This window comes from Hyperoodon ampullatus, assembly GCF_949752795.1.
Source record: "Hyperoodon ampullatus genome assembly, chromosome: 1".
Lineage (NCBI taxonomy): Eukaryota > Metazoa > Chordata > Mammalia > Artiodactyla > Ziphiidae > Hyperoodon > Hyperoodon ampullatus.
In genome coordinates, this window is record NC_136914.1 from 63,043,826 (window position 1) to 63,061,096 (window position 17,271).

Below are 17,271 nucleotides of genomic sequence, written 5' to 3' on the forward strand. Positions count from 1 at the left end.
TGTTTATCACGCAATTAAAATTATTCAATGTAAAGACTTAAATATACCACCATGTTTATGACCCTGTTTTGGCATTTCTTCATTTTTAAATATGATGGGCTTCTCAAACTTGGAAGTAATCTGGGCCTTTCTTGATCTCTCAGAGACCCTGCTCAGATAGGAAGGGAAGGAGAGTCTCAACATAGGTTAAGAAGACAGCAGGAATAGCCGGGCCAGTCGATTTTGGCTGCCAGATAATTATGCCAGGGCCAGCCTGGTTGGAAATGGACATGCTGGGTGCCATGGCCACAGTGGCGGAAAGCCTCACCCACCAGCTGACTGTGTTCTTTCTTCCTCCCACCTGTTTCCTTCCTATCTACCAAGTGTTGTCTGTGCTTTTTGTGATTGGATATGCTTGTGGTCTGACCAGCTCTCTCTCTTGAAAGGACAGGTCCCAAGATGTAAACACCTGCTTCCTTGGATGTGCTCCTGGGTAACCTGACTTCCATGATGTCAGATTTTCAGGTGTTCTGCTCCATAGCACTGCAGTCTTTAGTAAGCAGAATGCATTTTTTTTTGTGATAGTGTTTATAACCTAAATGGCTATACTGTCTAAGGTCAGGTTTTATTAAAACAGTGAATTTGGTATGGGGTAGTTTCCACCACCCCACGCCAACATGTTTTTTGGGGGTGGGGTGAAAGTTTAACTTGTTGAATGTTTTAGAGAGCTTTTTGATTTAAAGTTATGCAGCAGTATATGTCTAAATAGGCCCATCAGACTCTCTCCTTTAAGGAGGCATACCTTGTTTCATTGCACTTAACTTTATTGTGCTTTGCAGATACTGCATTTTTCACAAATTGAAGGTTTGTGGGAACCCTACACTGTCAGATGATGGTCAGCATTTTTTAGCAATAAAGTATTTTAAAATTAAGGTATATACATTGTTTTTCTTAGGCATACTGCTATTGCATGTTTAATAGACTACAGTGGAGTGTAAACATAACTTTTATATATTTACAGTAGAGTGCAAACATAACTTTTATATGCATAACATTTATAGACTGCAGTGGAGTGTAGACATAACTTATATATGTGTTTATATGCACACAAAACATTTGTGTATCTCACTTTATTGTGATATTTGCTTTATTTCTGTGGGCTGGAACCAAACCCTCAATATCTGCAAGGTCTGCCTGTATTATTTTGTCCAAAGCTGTCTCTCTCCCTTCCTCATCTAAATCAGTGAGCTGGGATATGATAACTGATTTTGACAGAAGCCGATTGAGATTGTTTGGCTTCAGGGTGAGCAAGTTGCCTGTCCTTTGTGATAGTGAACTGCCCTCCCTAGTCAAACCAGGTCTATTGCAAATGCATGTTATTGTTCACAGAAAGGACTCTCGACTGTGTGCGTGCATGCGTGTGTTCATGTGTGTATGTGTGTGTCTGTGTGTGTGAGAGAGAGAGAGAGAGAGAGAGAGAGAGAGAGAGAGAGAGAGAGAGGTGGGGGGAGCGGAGAGAATGTTATTCCATTGGAAAAACAACTCAGAGATGCTGTGAGGAGAATCATCATTATAAGTAGTGCTGAACTTCTGAGGGCAGAAGCAGTGTCGTCCTCACCTTCTCTATCACAATTGTCCTAATCTCTTAGGTAAAAATGACTACTTCCACTTTTGTGTCCCCTCAGCATGTGCTGGGCATACTTTTAAATACTAATTTGTATTTGTTTATATGTATGTCTTGTCCTACCAAGGTGGTAACCCCTTAAAAGTAGGGACTTAAAAAAAAGACTAGGGGGCTTCCCTGGTGGCGCAGTGGTTGAGAGTCCGCCTGCCGATGCAGGGGACACGGGTTCGTGCCCCGGTCCGGGAGGATCCCACATGCCGCGGAGCGGCTGGGCCTGTGGGCCATGGCCGCGGAGCCTGCGCGTCCGGAGCCGGTGTTCCGCAACAGGAGAGGCCACAACAATGAGAGGCCCGTGTACCACACACACACAAAAAAAAGTCTAGGGAGTTCCCTGGTGGTCCAGTGGTTTAGGACTCGGCACTTTCACTGCTGTAGGCCTGGGTTCAATCCCTGGTCGGGGAACTAAGATCCCGCAAGCTGCGCAGTGTGCCCACCCCCACCCCCCCGCAAATCTAGTTCTAGGACTTGTGTAGCATGTAGTAGGTCTTCAGTATGTTAAATGAACAAATATATGGAAGAATTAAACTAAAGGAATTTAAGATTCTCAGTTCTGGATGCAGTCTAGAAGAACCTTTAAAAATGTCTTGTGGCAGTGAATCTTTATAATCTCTAGATCTGTTTTCCTTTTATTTTTCTTAAATAAAAAATTCAGCATAAGTTAAAGCGTCTTGATTAGTGATAATTGAAATCACATGGAACTGAGTAGTTTGGAACCTTTCCATCTCTTAAATTGTATGGGCTTATATCATGTAGTAATTCTGTGAAGAATGGATTAGAGGGTTATGAGTGGGTCCTGTGAGGCTGTCATTGGTCCATTGATCTAAAGCATAAGAGCTTCCTATTAATTTAGGTTGAAGACTCAGAGGCAGGGAGAAGCCTTAAAATGTGCTAGTTGATTGATTTAAAGTAGCTAAATCAATATTATTAGTATATAGTCAAGATTTATAATTATTTAGGAAATGGACCTTTTCCCTACTGTCATCCTCTAAAATGCTTTTTAGGGCTTCCCTGGTGGCGCAGTGGTTGAGAGTCCGCCTGCCGATGCAGGGGACATGGGTTCGTGCCCCGGTCTGGGAAGATCCCACGTGCCGCGGAGCGGCTGGGCCCGTGAGCCATGGCCGCTGAGCCTGCGCATCCGGAGCCTGTGCTCCGCAACGGGAGAGGCCACAACAGTGAGAGGCCCACATAACGCAAAAAAAAAAAAAAAAATACAATGCTTTTTAAAAATTCAGATTTGTATTAAAAAGTAGAAGATCACTTTAAGAATCCAGGCAGCTTGAATGTTTAAATAAAATCTCATTTTCCACAGACAAGACAGACTCTTTCCTGTTCCTGCCTACTGGTTAGTCATGGTGGGATTTGTTTGACTTTATGAATGCCATTAAATTTTAATGTACAGGTCAGATGTCTCATTATAGGTAAAAGGAAAGGGTGTAGTGTCTGTTTTGGCCCTATCATTTTACCACACAAGGGAACCATTAGTGGAGAATCCAATTGATTCCTGTAAAGCTTTTCCATTTCATCTTTTTTTTTTCATGTTTCCTTTCTCCATGATGGTTATTCCTTTCATTTATTTTTTGCTTTTTCAAAATTTGAAACACTTGTGCAGTAACTGTATCCTTTCAAATAGGTGTAGTGTGATAGTTGCATTCTGTGGTGCTTATGTTTGTTTGCTATAATTTCATCAAGGTTCATGTTACCTGGAAATAAAATTAAGTTTGTGACCTTTTAAAGTTAATGATTTCTATGGCCAGATGGTTTCATGATCTCCTGTACTTGGTGAAAATCCATCCATTCATTCAATAAATGTTTATTGAGCCTTTATTATGTGTCAGGGATTCTACTCTGTGAATATAGGATATACAGGGTCCTTAACCTTGCTGAACTTACACTCTTGTGGGAGATAGCGAAAACAAAACTGGGAGGGTTTATGTCTCATGGGAGCACATAAGAAAGGTACTTATAGATTTATAGGATGGTTTCATGAAGGAACAGTCATTTTAAAATGGCACCTAAAAGAATAAGTAGGGGTTAGTCAAGCAAAAGAGGGGAGAGAGAGAGAGAGAGAGAGAGAGAGAGAGAGAGAGAGAGAGAGAGAGGTTTCACTAGAGGGAATGGCTGTAAAAAAATACCTTGAAGCAGGAGGCCAGTGCTCTTCAACTAGTGGTCTTCAATAAGTGGCTGACATCCCTAAAAGACTTTCGAAACACTTGAATATTTTTGAATACCTTGAATATTTTAAAGTTTTCATTTAAATATTTTAAAATCATAAGTTTAGTTGCAAAGCATGTGTTTTCTGCCCTGTTGTGTGTTATATACGCATCTTAAATATGTTTCCCTGTAAATTTAGCTCATTTAATTTGTGGAAAACATCTGCCACAGTCATTGGCAAAACCAGTTCTCATTGTCTAACTAGTCAGCCGAATCAGATTTACTTTTTATTAACTTTGTGTTTTAAAAAAGTTCTTGCTTTAGTCAGTCAGTTATCTTTTAAAGATTTAAATAATAAGAAAAAATGTGTTTATATATTGATGCACATATTTACCATTTTGTGCTCTTCATTTGTTTCTGTAAATCCAAACTTCTATCTGGTATAATTTTCTTTCTTCCTGAAGGACTTCCTTTAACCTTTCTTATAGCTCAGATCTGCTGGGTGATGAATTCTTTTAACCTTTACATAGCTGAAAAAGTCTTTATTTTGCCCTAATTTTTGAAGTATTTTCTTTGGGTCTACTCAAAGTTCTTCAGTACTTTGCTCTACTGTTCTCTGGGTTGCATTGTTTCCAGTGAGAAGTCTGTTGTTACTCTTATCTTTGTTCCTCTGTAATATAAAGTGTCTCATTTTTCTCTGGCTGCTTTTAATATTTTCTCTTCATTATTGGTTTTAAGCAACTTCATTATGATGTACCTTGTTGTAATTCCCTTGATATTTTTCGTGCTTGGGTTTTATTGAGCTTTTTGGACTTGGGGCTTTATAGTTTTAATTAAGTTTATAAAAATGGTGGCCATTATTTCTTCAAATATTTGTTTCTGTCCCCTTTTCTGTCCTTTGGGGACTTCAACTGCACACATATTAGGCTGCTTGGAGCTGTGCCACAGCTCACTGATGCTCTGTTCATTTTCTTTTAAGTTTTGTTTTCTCCCATTTTAGGTAATTTTCATTGCTAGCACTTCAGTTTCAATAATCTTCTTCATGCAATATCTTATCTGCTAGTAATCTATCCAGTGTATTTTTGTATCTCTAGTTGTTCTATTTCCGTATTTTTTTATATCTTTCATTTATCTACTCAATCTTTCCTTTAGCTTTTGAACATATAGAATACAGTTATAGGAACTATTTTAATGTTCTTGTCTACTAATTCTGTCCTCTGTGTCATTTCTAGGTTGGTTTTGAATGATTGTTTTCTCCTCTTTGTTATGGGTGGTATTTTCATGCCTTTTTGTATGCCTGGTAAATTTCAATTGGATGCCACTGTCATATTACTTTTGTAACAAACACAATACAAATGTTTTATCTTACAATTCTGGAGGTCTGAAGCCCAGAATGAGTTAGCAGAGTTGTGTTCCTTCTGGAGATTCTAGGAATGGATCCATTTCTTTGCCTTTTCCAGCCACTAGAAGCTGTCCGAATTCCTTGGCTTATAGCCCGCATCACTCCAACCTCTGCTTCTGTTACATCTCTTTCTGATTCTGTTGTCAAATTATAGTGAGGTAATACCTTCAATGTGCTGATAAAATAATTGTCAACCAGAATTCTGTACTACTGAAGTAGTCTTTGAAGGATGAGGACAAAGTAGGCATTTTCAAACCAACCAAAATGGATACATTTTGTCACCAGCAGACTCTTACTAGAGGAAATGCTAAAGAATGTCCTTCAGACAATAGTCAGATGATTCCAGGTATAAGGCCTGAGATACAAGAGGGAATGATTAGCCAACATATTGGACAGTTTGTTGGTAAATATAAACAAACTTTGACAATAATGTAATGCCTAACAAGATTTAAAAGTTGAAAATAAAAGATACAGCATTTTGTACCTGAAAACAGTAACATAAACATGAAACAAAACTTGAAAACAATAGCATAAAGGTCAGGAAAGGGGTGATTGGGAATTAAGTATGTTAAGATCATTCTGTTGTTTGGGGAGGAAGTAAAATTATTGACTCTTTATTTTATTTATTTATTTTAAAAGTTAATTAATTTATTTTTGGCTGCGTTGGGTCTTTGTTGCTGTGCATGGGCTTTCTCTAGTTGCGGCGAGGGGATGCTACTCTTCATTGCGATGTGTGGGCTTCTCATTGTAGTGGCTTCTCTTGTTGTGGAGCACAGGCTCTAGGCGTGTGGGATTCAGTAGTTGTGGCACGCCAACTCTAGAGCGTAGGCTCAGTAGTCATGGTGCATGGGCTTAGTTGCTCCACGGCATGTGGGATCTTCCCGGACCAGGGCTCAAACCCGTGTCCCCTGCATTGGCAGGCAGGTTCTTAACCACTGTGCCACCAGCGAAGTCCTTAGTGACTCATTTTATATTGTTACCATGCCAAGTATGCATGCTAAACTATTTAATGAACCACAAAAGTAATAAAACATAAAGTATATGACCTATAAAATAGTAAAGGGAATAAGAAAAATATAGAAAAAGACTCTCAATCCGCCCCCCCAAATATATCAATAATAATAAATTTAAATGAGCTAAGTTATTAAGTTAAAAGTTGCTAACCTGGATTAAAACTGTGTACTTATATGTATATATGTAGTTATAAAGACACATCTAAAATATAAGGATACTGAGAGTTAGAAAGTTATATACCAGTCAAATAAGATAGTCAAAGAAAGCTGGTTTACAATATTAATATCAGCAACAAACATTATTGGAGATATAGAGAGGTATCACATAATGATAAATAAGTTCAGAGTACAAGAAAGATATAATAATTGTAAATTTATATGTACCTAATAAGTTAGCCTCAATATATATAAAACGAAAACAGAGTTGCAAGGGGATATGGACAAATCTGTTGTTACGGTGCGAGATTTTATCACTCAGTAATTGATAGATAAAACGGACCAAAAAAATCAGCAAGGATATAGAAGATTTGAACAGCACAATTAACAAGCTTGAGCTGATGGAATATGTGAAATATTTCACCTAAAAATTAGAGCAAACTCATTCTTTTCAAGCACACAGAAAATTATACCCTTTAAAATTACTAATTGTATATTATATAACTTTCACCTCAAACTATATTGAAATCAATTTTGGTCTATCATATTGGTAAAGATACATAAGTTTGATTATACATTGAGTTGTTGAATCTCTGAGGAAACAGATCCACTGTGTCATCCACTGTGGTGGGAGTGTAAATTGATAACTTCTGTGGATGGCAATATGGCAACGTTTGTCAAAATTTTTAATGTCCATACCTATGACTCAGCAGTTCCATTTCTAGATAGTATCCTACAGACATACACATTCAAAAATGATATTTGTTGGGCTTCCCTGGTGGCGCAGTGGTTGGGAGTCCGCCTGCTGATGCAGGGGACACGGGTTCGTGCCCCGGTCTGGGAAGATCCCACATGCCACGGAGCAGCTGGGCCCGTGAGCCATGGCAGCTGAGCCTGCGCGTCCGGAGCCTATGCTCCGCAATGGGAGAGGCCACAACAGTGAGAGGCCCGCGTACCGCAAAAAAAAAAAAAAAAAAAAAGATATTTATTGGGAATTTCCTGGTCGTCCAGTGGTTAGGACTTGGGGCTTTCACTGCCGGGGCCCGGGTTCAATCCCTGGTCGGGTAACTAAGATCCCACAAACTATGCAGCACAGCCCCCCAAAAAATGTTTATTCAAGGTGATTCATTGCAGCAGGCTAATAAATTAGGGACTAGTTATGTAGCTGTATAAAACAATGAGGAGGCTCTTTGGGTACTTCTACTAGAACATCTCCAAGTTAAATTAAGTGAAAAAATCAGAATGCAGAGAGTATGCATAGTATGATCCTATTCGTGTAAAAATGGTGGAAGCCTATGTTTTTGTTTCTTTGTGCGTAAAGTGTCTTTATTTTGAAGAATACAGAGGAAACACATAACACTGGCTGCAAGTAGATGGAATTTGAATGCCTAGGAGATAGTGGAGGGAAGAAAAATTTTCACTGTATGCCTTAGGGTTTTATATATGTGTATATGATTTTGTCATATGTATGGGTATATATATATATTATGTAATTTCAAATTAAATTTTAATTTTAATTTAAAAATTTAAAAGGAACAGAAAATAACCAGTCATCTAAGACTGATCAAAAGCCACGCCAGTGAGGTCTTGCTCTTTGCTGATATTTATTATGTGCTTCCTTATGGCTCTGAAGTTTGTGAATTACCAAAGTATGCTTCTTGAGAGTTAGAACAGTGTTTTTTGCATCTTCATATACATACCTATAATGTCCATAGCCCAATGCTTTTTATGTAGTTGAAATTGATATGTTGGTTTAATTCTGTTTTTTAACAGTGCAAGACTGTGTTATACTTGTTGAGTTTTTATATTATTTCATTTGATATAACTCGCTGTGAAGTGGGCTTTTATTTGCATGGGACATTTTCTGTGTTTTCAAATAGGAATGTGTAATTTTGGCTAAATATTTTAACTTAAAGTAATTTGTTGCCTGTAAGTTACTCAGTGATAACATAATGGATTTACTGAATATGAGGAAATGATCTGTTAGGTCCTTTTCAACTCTGTACAGAAGAATAATTGAATGAATGGATACATTTGAGTAGTACAAGAGGGTCAAGGAGAATACTTGCTTTATGCATTTCGGGTTCCTTTTTTAAATGACCCGCCCCCCCCCCCCACCGAAAAGACACCCTTGGCTGATCAGGTTATCTGTGTTATTAAACTATATTATATTAAACTATTACTAACTGATTCAGTTGTTAATGCCAGTGACATTTTAATTAACAGCATAGTTTTATAGGGTTGTATTCAAACTGTCCAGTTTGTCAAACAAATCCATTTGGCTAGATGAAAGAAAAATTTATGCATTACCTCATACTTTTGCTTTGTGTTTCCTCCTATTTCTTTGGTTTGTCTGATTATTAAATTTCACTTAACACAGTGCTTTGGTATTTTATTTCCGATGTTGAATCTGAAACTGTTGTCAGGGATATCAGTTCTTTGTGTAAGTGTCTTTTAATGGCAGTGTATGTAGGGTGAACAGGAAGGAAACAAAGGAGTTACAGAGATATAGCAACCTAAAGTAAAAGGTCCAAAACTTTTTCTCATTATTGTTTGTTGCCAGGAAATAATGAAGAACAAGGGCTTAGTGCAGTGATTGAAAGAATGTGCTGCCCTTAGTTGTACATTTTAAAAGCTGGAAACTTAGGTTCTATTATAAATTGGTCTTGGCTATTTTCCATATAGGAAAAAAATGTGAATTTATGTCCATCTACATTCTTTGCATTTGCATGTGATATTCTTCTGCTTGGTTCTGCCAGTCAGTTAACTCCATGTTCCTCCCCACAGGGTGGAGAATGCTTGCACCAAGCTTGTCCAGGCAGCCCAGATGCTTCAGTCAGACCCTTACTCAGTGCCTGCTCGAGATTATCTAATTGATGGATCAAGGGGCATCCTCTCCGGCACATCAGACCTGCTCCTCACCTTCGACGAGGCTGAGGTAGACAACCTGAGGCCCATGCAGACCTCTTCCAGACAAAAAGCCCAGCCTTAAAAGATAATAATGGAGGATTGAGGATTGTTTAGGATGACAAAATGTTGACTAGCTACACATCTGAATTATTGTGTTTTCTACTTATCGTTTACTCAATTGACTGAATACTATGAAATATATTTTCAGGTTCGTAAAATTATTAGAGTTTGCAAAGGAATTTTGGAATATCTTACAGTGGCAGAGGTGGTGGAAACTATGGAAGATTTGGTCACTTACACAAAGAATCTTGGACCAGGTTAGTCATATCCTACTTTTGTAACAGAATTTTTTATGGATTGTCCATGTTTGATCAAGAGGAAAGGGCTACTCCTCCCTACTTTTTTTGTGGAAGATAGGTAATGATGCATTGAACTTTTAGTTGTCTCTACTTTGTTGATGGAGCTGACTCTGTGCTTCTCCTGAAGAGATATCATTGTCTCTGAAAGCTGAATCTGCTTTCTACAGATCCTGGTCCTGTCTAATGAACTAAACTAGACATTGCAAATGTTGCTGGAGAATGTAGGAAATAATTTCCTATTACTGCAGTGCTTAAGGCCACCCTGAATCCTGACCTCTTCATTCCACATTATACAGCATTCCTTCACTGTCTGCCAGCTGGCCTGTAGCTCTCTGTGACCTCTTAGCTTGCTAATTAGCCTGCTTACTATTATGGATTCATGCCCTGGCCCAAGGCTGCATAATATAATCAGACCTAGAAGGAGAGAAGAACTTCTGTGGCTAAATCTCTGATTGTGTAGTCATCTGAGAATTCAGTATTCAAAATACATGAACAGATACCAGCTTTTGGTGTTATAGACATATAACATGAACTTGAGGCTCCTTAAAGTATGAATGAGACCAATGATAAGACATATCAGATGTTTAATTTGTTAGTATTAAGAATCACATATTATCTTATAAAATTCTTTTGTCTTACATAAAATGTATTTTCTTGAGGTTTCAGTGCAGTCATCCTGTAAACTTATGGCAGTTTAGAATTTCTCTGAGCTGTCATTGAAAATTGCTGGGAAATGGCTTTAGAGCAGTACCCTTTAAACTTTCTCCTAGCACTCTGAAGAAATTTTATTTCTTCAAATGAAATCTTATGCAGATGAATTGGGAGATTGGGATTGACATATATATACTACTATGTATAAAATAGATAACTAATGAGAACCTACTGTATAGCACAGGGAACTTGGTGCTCTCTGGTGACCTAAATGGGAAGAAAATCCAAAAAAGAGGGAATATATGTATATGTATGGCTGATTCACTTTGCTGTACAGCAGAAACTGACACAGCAGTGTAAAGCAACTATACTCCAATTAAAAAATAAAATAAAATAGACAAGCAACAAGGATATATTGTATAGCAGGGAATTACAGCCATTACCTTGTAATAACTTTTTTTTTTTTTTTTTTTTTTTTTTTTTTTGCGGCACGCGGGCCTCTCACTGTTGTGGCCTCTCCCATCGCGGAGCACAGGCTCCGGACGCGCAGGCCCAGCGGCCACGGCTCACGGGCCCAGCCGCTCCGCGGCACGCGGGATCCTCCCAGACCGGGGCACGAACCCGCGCCCCCTGCATCGGCAGGCGGACTCTCAACCACTGCGCCACCAGGGAAGCCCTGTAATAACTTTTAATGGAGTATAATCTGTAAAATACTGAATCACTATGCTGTATACCTGAAACTAATATTGTAAATCAGCTATACTTCAATAAAAAAATCTAATGAAATAATGAAAAAAAAAATTTGCAGAATCCCAACATATAAAAGACAGAAATGGAGCTACTCTGGATGAAGCAGAGGTAGCCCCACCCTTTCCATCTCCCTTTGGATGCTTCTTGACGATCTGTGAACCTGCTGAAGAAATTCTAAGAGCAGTTTGAAAACCAGAGTGTTAGAGAATCACATAGTACCCTTGAATAATAACCAAAGTAAACAAAAAATGCTAGCATGCTAACTCCAGAACACCAGATGCTTTCAAATGCTGTCATCACCATAATTATTATTATTATTATTTTTTAAATTTATTGTATTTATTTATTTTTGGCTGCATTGCTGTGCGTGGGCTTTTAGTTGCGGCGAGCGGGGCTACTCTTCGTTGCAGTGGGCGGGCTTCTCACTGCAGTGGTTTCTCTTGTTGCGGAGCATGGGCTCTAGGCGCACGGGCTTCAGTAGTTGTGGCACACGAGCTCCAGAGCGCAGGCTCAGTAGTTGTGGCACACGGGCTTAGTTGCTCCGTGGCATGTGGGATCTTCCCAGACCAGGGATCAAGCCCGTGTCCCCTGCATTGGCAGGCAGATTCTTAACCACTGCGCCACCAGGGAAGCCCCCATAATTATTTTTATTTGTTTCTAATTATAAAAGTGATACATCCTCATTTTGGATAAATTGGAAAGTACAGAAAAATTTAAAGATGAAAACAAAACACATTATTGTAATTCTTAAGATTTTTTTCAGCCGCTAGTTTCTTAGCCCAGATGCACCTTGCTTCACTTTCTTGTGCTTCACACATAACTACGTTCTTACAAATTGAAGGTTTGTGGCAACCCTGTCTCAAGCAAGTCTATTGGTGCCATTTTTCCAACAGCATTTTTTCACTTCATGTCTCTGTGTCACATTTTGGTAATTCTCACAATATTTCAAATAGTTTTCATTATTATTATATTGTTATGGTGACCTGTGATCACTGATCTTTGATGTTACTACTGAAAAGATTATGATTCATTGAAGGCTTAGATGATAGTTGGCATTTTTTTAGCATAAAGTATTTTTAAATTAAGGTATGTACATTTTTTTTTAGACAGTACTATTGCGCACTTAATAGACTACAGTATAGTGTAGACATAACTTTTATATGCACTGGGAAACCAAAACATGCCTGTGACTCGTTTTATTATGATATTCACTTTATTGCAGTGGTCTGGAACTGAATCCGCAGTATCTTTGAGGTGTGCCTGTACTAGGCTCACATGAGATTCTTATACACATAGGCTCAGTGGCCAGGTACATGGCATGAAAGCTGGTATGGTAGCCAGGCACAGTATTTTTCCCCCCATTTGTGAATTTTTTTCAAATATATATTTACTAATTGCAACATGTAAAAAATATTTGTGAATGTATTTATGTCAGATGTGTGAAAATTATGTCACATTTAGGATTTATATTTAATAAATTGCTTTTAATGAGAAGAATAAAGTTGCATTAATTTAGAACTGTCCTGAAAAATTCTATGTCATAAATGCTAGAGTTCAGTGATAGTATCTGTTGTTTAAATGAGTGGACAGTCAGTTTGGACTTTCACAGTAATTCATAATGGATTTAGGCTCAGAAAGCCAGACTCTGGATTGTTTCACTGCTCACTCTGCACAATTTATTCCCTGTGCCCCAGGAATGACTAAGATGGCCAAGATGATTGATGAGAGGCAGCAGGAACTGACTCACCAGGAGCACCGAGTGATGTTGGTGAACTCAATGAACACCGTGAAAGAGTTGCTGCCAGTTCTCATTTCAGGTATTTTCTGGCTGTACTTTATCTTACAGAAAAAAAAACATGTTAACATGTTCTAAACTCTGGTGTTTATTTTCTTTTGCTGTTTAGTTGCATGTCTTTCAGCCTGAGTAAAAGTGCAGCTGATTAGCTAAGAACCAGTATTTATCTTCTCTAATGCTCTCCTTCTCTTGCTCTTTGTTTGAAACTGCTCTCCTGTTGCCTCATACTGTTCTCTTGAAGTTCTAACAGGCCCTTTTCTCCTCTAGAAACTCTAGTTTTGGATGTATAGATTTTGACACCTTTATTTGTACTCAGAAAAAACAATTAGGAGCTGGAACGGATATTATAGAGCACTGTATAGTAAGGAAGTGAACCCACAGCCCTTTCCTAGAAGATATTTAACTCTTCTCTACGTTGAAGAGCAGGTGGTGTACACCAACTAGGACCACGTCCCCATTGGGCAGAGCCCAGAAATGCAAACATGGTGGCTGCTCTCTCAACCAGCAAAAGGGAGTTGCACTTATTGAGTGTCTAGTATGTACCAGACATCTCATGGTTTATGTAAATTATCTTAGTCAAGTTGTGGGTTAGTTGGTTTAAGTCTCAGAGGGCAGCTTTATTTTCAGAATTTTGTAAGGCATGTCACTGTAATCGCCAGCTACTGCCTTCCTGCTCTGTAATTTCAAGTAGTAGCTAAAATAGGAGATGTGAGTGTAAGAGTTCAGAAAGCCCTTACATGAACTAGAAAACAAAAATTTGTAAATAGCGCCTTATAATCTTCTCAAAAATATGTTTTTGAGACCAACTGTTCCATATGGCAGAAAGGTTGTTGGGAAGAATCTTTCTTTCTAATCTGGATAACTCAATAAAGTGTTGATTAATCTTTGTTTTTATAAGTTTAGTTAGTTTATAAGAAGATATTCTCTTCTCTAATGTTTCGTTATTATTTTCGTCTTCTTCACTTTTAGGGGTTAGATAGTCCCTTCTATATGTTAAGAGAAATCATGGAAGATAAACTCAACACTTTGGGATCTTCCACTAGGATTGGGTCAAGCAGCATACTTTGGTTACAGTTTTACTGACTGTTTTTATCTCGTCCCATTAGGTTTGTGTTTGATGGGGCCAGTGTTAGGGCTGGGATGATAATTGATTTAGAAGGATAGTGGATATTTTGTGACTGTGGATCTTCAGTATATGCATGTTAAATTAGTTTTCTGATCATGATGTGGTGATGTTTTGTACCTTGAGCTTTCTTAACAGTGAAGGTTGCTGATACTGGAACTTTAATGGCAGACTTGCAGTGTTTGTTTTCATATTCTTTTTAAGACCTTAGAAGCCCAAAACATGTTCACAGTGTGGAACATCTTGTGTGAATATTGTAATACAGCAAGATTAAATTCCAGGCTTAGTTTCTGATCTTTTGTTTATTTTTACAGCTATGAAGATTTTTGTAACAACTAAAAACTCAAAAAACCAAGGAATTGAAGAAGCTTTGAAAAATCGTAATTTTACTGTAGAAAAGATGAGCGCTGAAATTAATGAGATCATTCGTGTATTACAACTCACTTCTTGGGACGAAGATGCCTGGGCCAGCAAGGTAAGTGTTATTGGGGGAGAAATAAGCAAAATCCCCTATTTTCCCTTCCTGGGAATGTGATTTGTCTCACATTTTTTCTTGTAATTGTGTGTAGCATAAGACTACTTAGATATTATGAAAGTATTTTCTTCTTTACTTTTGTAAAATAAAGGGTTATGGGTTACTGCCTGCTTTTGCCCTTTTCCTTTGCTCTGAGGTAGAACAAACAAATAGGTATGCAGGGTGAATGTTGGTTGAAAGCTGAGATGTGTAGCTTTTCCTTCAAGCTGGAGTCTCATGGATTGGGCTGGTGGAGGAATTCTGGTGTGGTGTACACTCCCCTGGGTGGGAGCCCTGCCTTTCATGTGGGTGGTTGTTGCTAGGTGACTAAGTAAGATACAGAATATGCCTATGACTGAATTTTATGGAAAACTTTTCTTAACCAATTTTTGACCCAGAGAAATCTACAAAGGAAACTCTTGACATTTCTAGATGTATCCCTTCATCGTTCTGTTTTCCCTAAAGGGAGCTTAACTGAAATATTAGTTTTCACGTTTGTCAGTTAGTTTGAGGGGTCCCTTTACCCTTGGTCTAGAATTTCCTCTTCAATTCCAGAAGGGTTGGTGGATTCCTCCTAGATCCCAGCAGCAGTGGTTTGAGGTGCTGCTGCTCTGGTCTGCTTCTCCTTGTCTAGTGATTGGGGACAGAGACACTTGGGTTTACACTTCCCTTGTAGGAGCCCAAGATGCAGGCAGTGGGGGGAACACATTGTCTCCAGGATCCAGCTTCCCCCACCATATGGACCCAAATGCTATCTCCAGGGCCACCCAGCAGGCTGGTAGCAGACTACAGAGGGGATATTGTAGTATGATTTCCACTGGGTGCCCAGTAGGGAGGGCTCTGTTTGTCCTCCGGGACACCTATAAGGTAAGGTCGAAGCTGGGGCTAAAATCACCAGTCTCTCTTTTGTTGACCAGAAAGTTAAACTAAGAGTGGAGGAGAAATTAGTCAGCTTATCTTAACTATGGATTTGTTTTCAGAGGCATGAAGTTCTTGAACAAGTTCTAAGACTGTATTTTAAATCCATATTGTAAAATCATGTAACGTCTTTGATATTTTACTTAATTTTGCTTTTGCATATTTGATAACTTTCACTTCCCTGTTATGACTTCTTTATGCATCTTTTTTTTTGTTCTCTTGTTTGTTTTATTCTTTTTCTCACGTTTAGAAGGTAAGCTTTCTCTTGCCCTCTAGTTTCTTTTTTGCTTAAAAAGAGAAAAAGCATGTCTGTGAGGTTTTCTTGTGCTGTGTGCCGTGCCTCATTCCGTGTGCCGGTGTGTAACACTGTGCTTGAATATGCGTCAGAATTTGACTTAATACGGGACTCAGGGCTGTGCTGGGCAGACTGTTTGGCTCATGTGGAGCTGTTTCTTTGGGGAAAGCAAAAGGAAAGACATTACTATGGGATGTCAGGCTTTATGTATTTGGTGGGTGCTTTCCTCTCTTTGAGCAGGCTCCTGGGAACTGTTTTGGTCTGGTCATTCCCACTGACTTCATTTGAGGGGCAGATTTCCCCAGGTAGCTGGGTGACCCCTAAGTTACCAGTGGACCTTGCTCTTAGGAAAGGAAAGGAAACTTCCAGCTGTTGCTATCTCTGTATTTGCCTCTCCTACCAGTTTCCTTTGCAGGCTCTGGAATTTGACTTTTGGAGATGCATCATTGAGGTTTTAAGCCATAATGAAAATGGGTAGGCTAGAGAGTCTAGATGGGGCACCTGTCCTTCACAATAATCCTAGCATTAAAAATCAAAAGGAAAAAAGTCAGGTGTACCTAAAGTTTTTCCTAACTTCAGTACCTGGCTCACTGCATGTTCTGCTATCTAAGCTGTGAATCAGCCGTCGTTCTCCATGATCTCATGTTCCCCTAATCTAATCTCTTTCCTTATTCTCTTCCCTTTGCTTCTAGCACATGAGAAATAGTAAAAAAGAAAAGCAGGCCTTGCAACCTTAATGTTTCTCTATTTTTGGAGGGGAAAAGTCATCCATCAATTAGTAACTAAGTGTGACTGAGCTTTATTTTGTGCAAGTGCCGAGAGCTGCTTCTTTAAAAACCAAAACCAAAACCAAAACCAAAACCAAAACCAAAACCGTGGTCAGTTGAGTGTTTCAGGAGGAAGATTAGGCATTTGGGGGCATATACAAGGGAAATATAAACCTGGTCCCCACTGTGTACAGTCTAATAGCTCTCTCAGTGTTATGCTGATCTGGAAGGAACCAGACTGTTAGGATGCTGTAAAACTATCAGAATGAAAGGAAATAAATAAAATTAGTTCAGCTAAAAGACGCTTAAGTACATAATGACATCAGAATGAGCAAGAAATGTTTATTTTTTAACTTCATTTTGCTTTTGTTTTACATTTACCTGATTCAAATATCAAAATGCTATAAAGGGACTTCCCTGGTGGCGCAGTGGTTAAGACTCTGTGCTCCCAATGCAGGAGGCCCGGGTTCAATCCCTGGTCAGGGAACTAGATCCCGTATGCATGCTGCAACTAAGAGTTCACATGCCACAACTAAGGAGCCGGCGAGCCACAACTAAGACCTGGCACAACCAAATAAATAAATAAACAGACAAATAAATAAATATTGAAAAATGCTATAAAAGGATATGTGTGACACAGCTCACTCTCATCCCCATCCCTATCCATTCTACCTCCCTTACTCCCTAAGAGTAATTGTTTTTATTAGTTGCAAGCATATTTAGAAAAAATTTTACCCTGAAAATGGAAATTGGTAACTAGGGTTTGGTTATTTTTCAGTTTAGTAGCATTATGCATCTTTCATT

General features: G+C 38.7%; 1 protein-coding gene across 2 annotated transcripts in view; it reads left to right on the top strand.

The window, feature by feature from the left end:
* Positions 1-17,271, top strand: part of VCL (vinculin) — a gene marked incomplete at both ends in the record, with an annotated part of 91,100 nt that overhangs the window by 37,652 nt on the left and 36,177 nt on the right. For both annotated transcript variants that reach the window (XM_079717759.1, XM_079717760.1), the window contains 4 exons: positions 9,173-9,323; positions 9,504-9,612; positions 12,750-12,872; positions 14,288-14,448. In XM_079717759.1, coding sequence (XP_079573885.1) covers positions 9,173-9,323; positions 9,504-9,612; positions 12,750-12,872; positions 14,288-14,448 — 544 coding nt within the window. The remainder of the gene's footprint in view (positions 1-9,172; positions 9,324-9,503; positions 9,613-12,749; positions 12,873-14,287; positions 14,449-17,271) is intronic.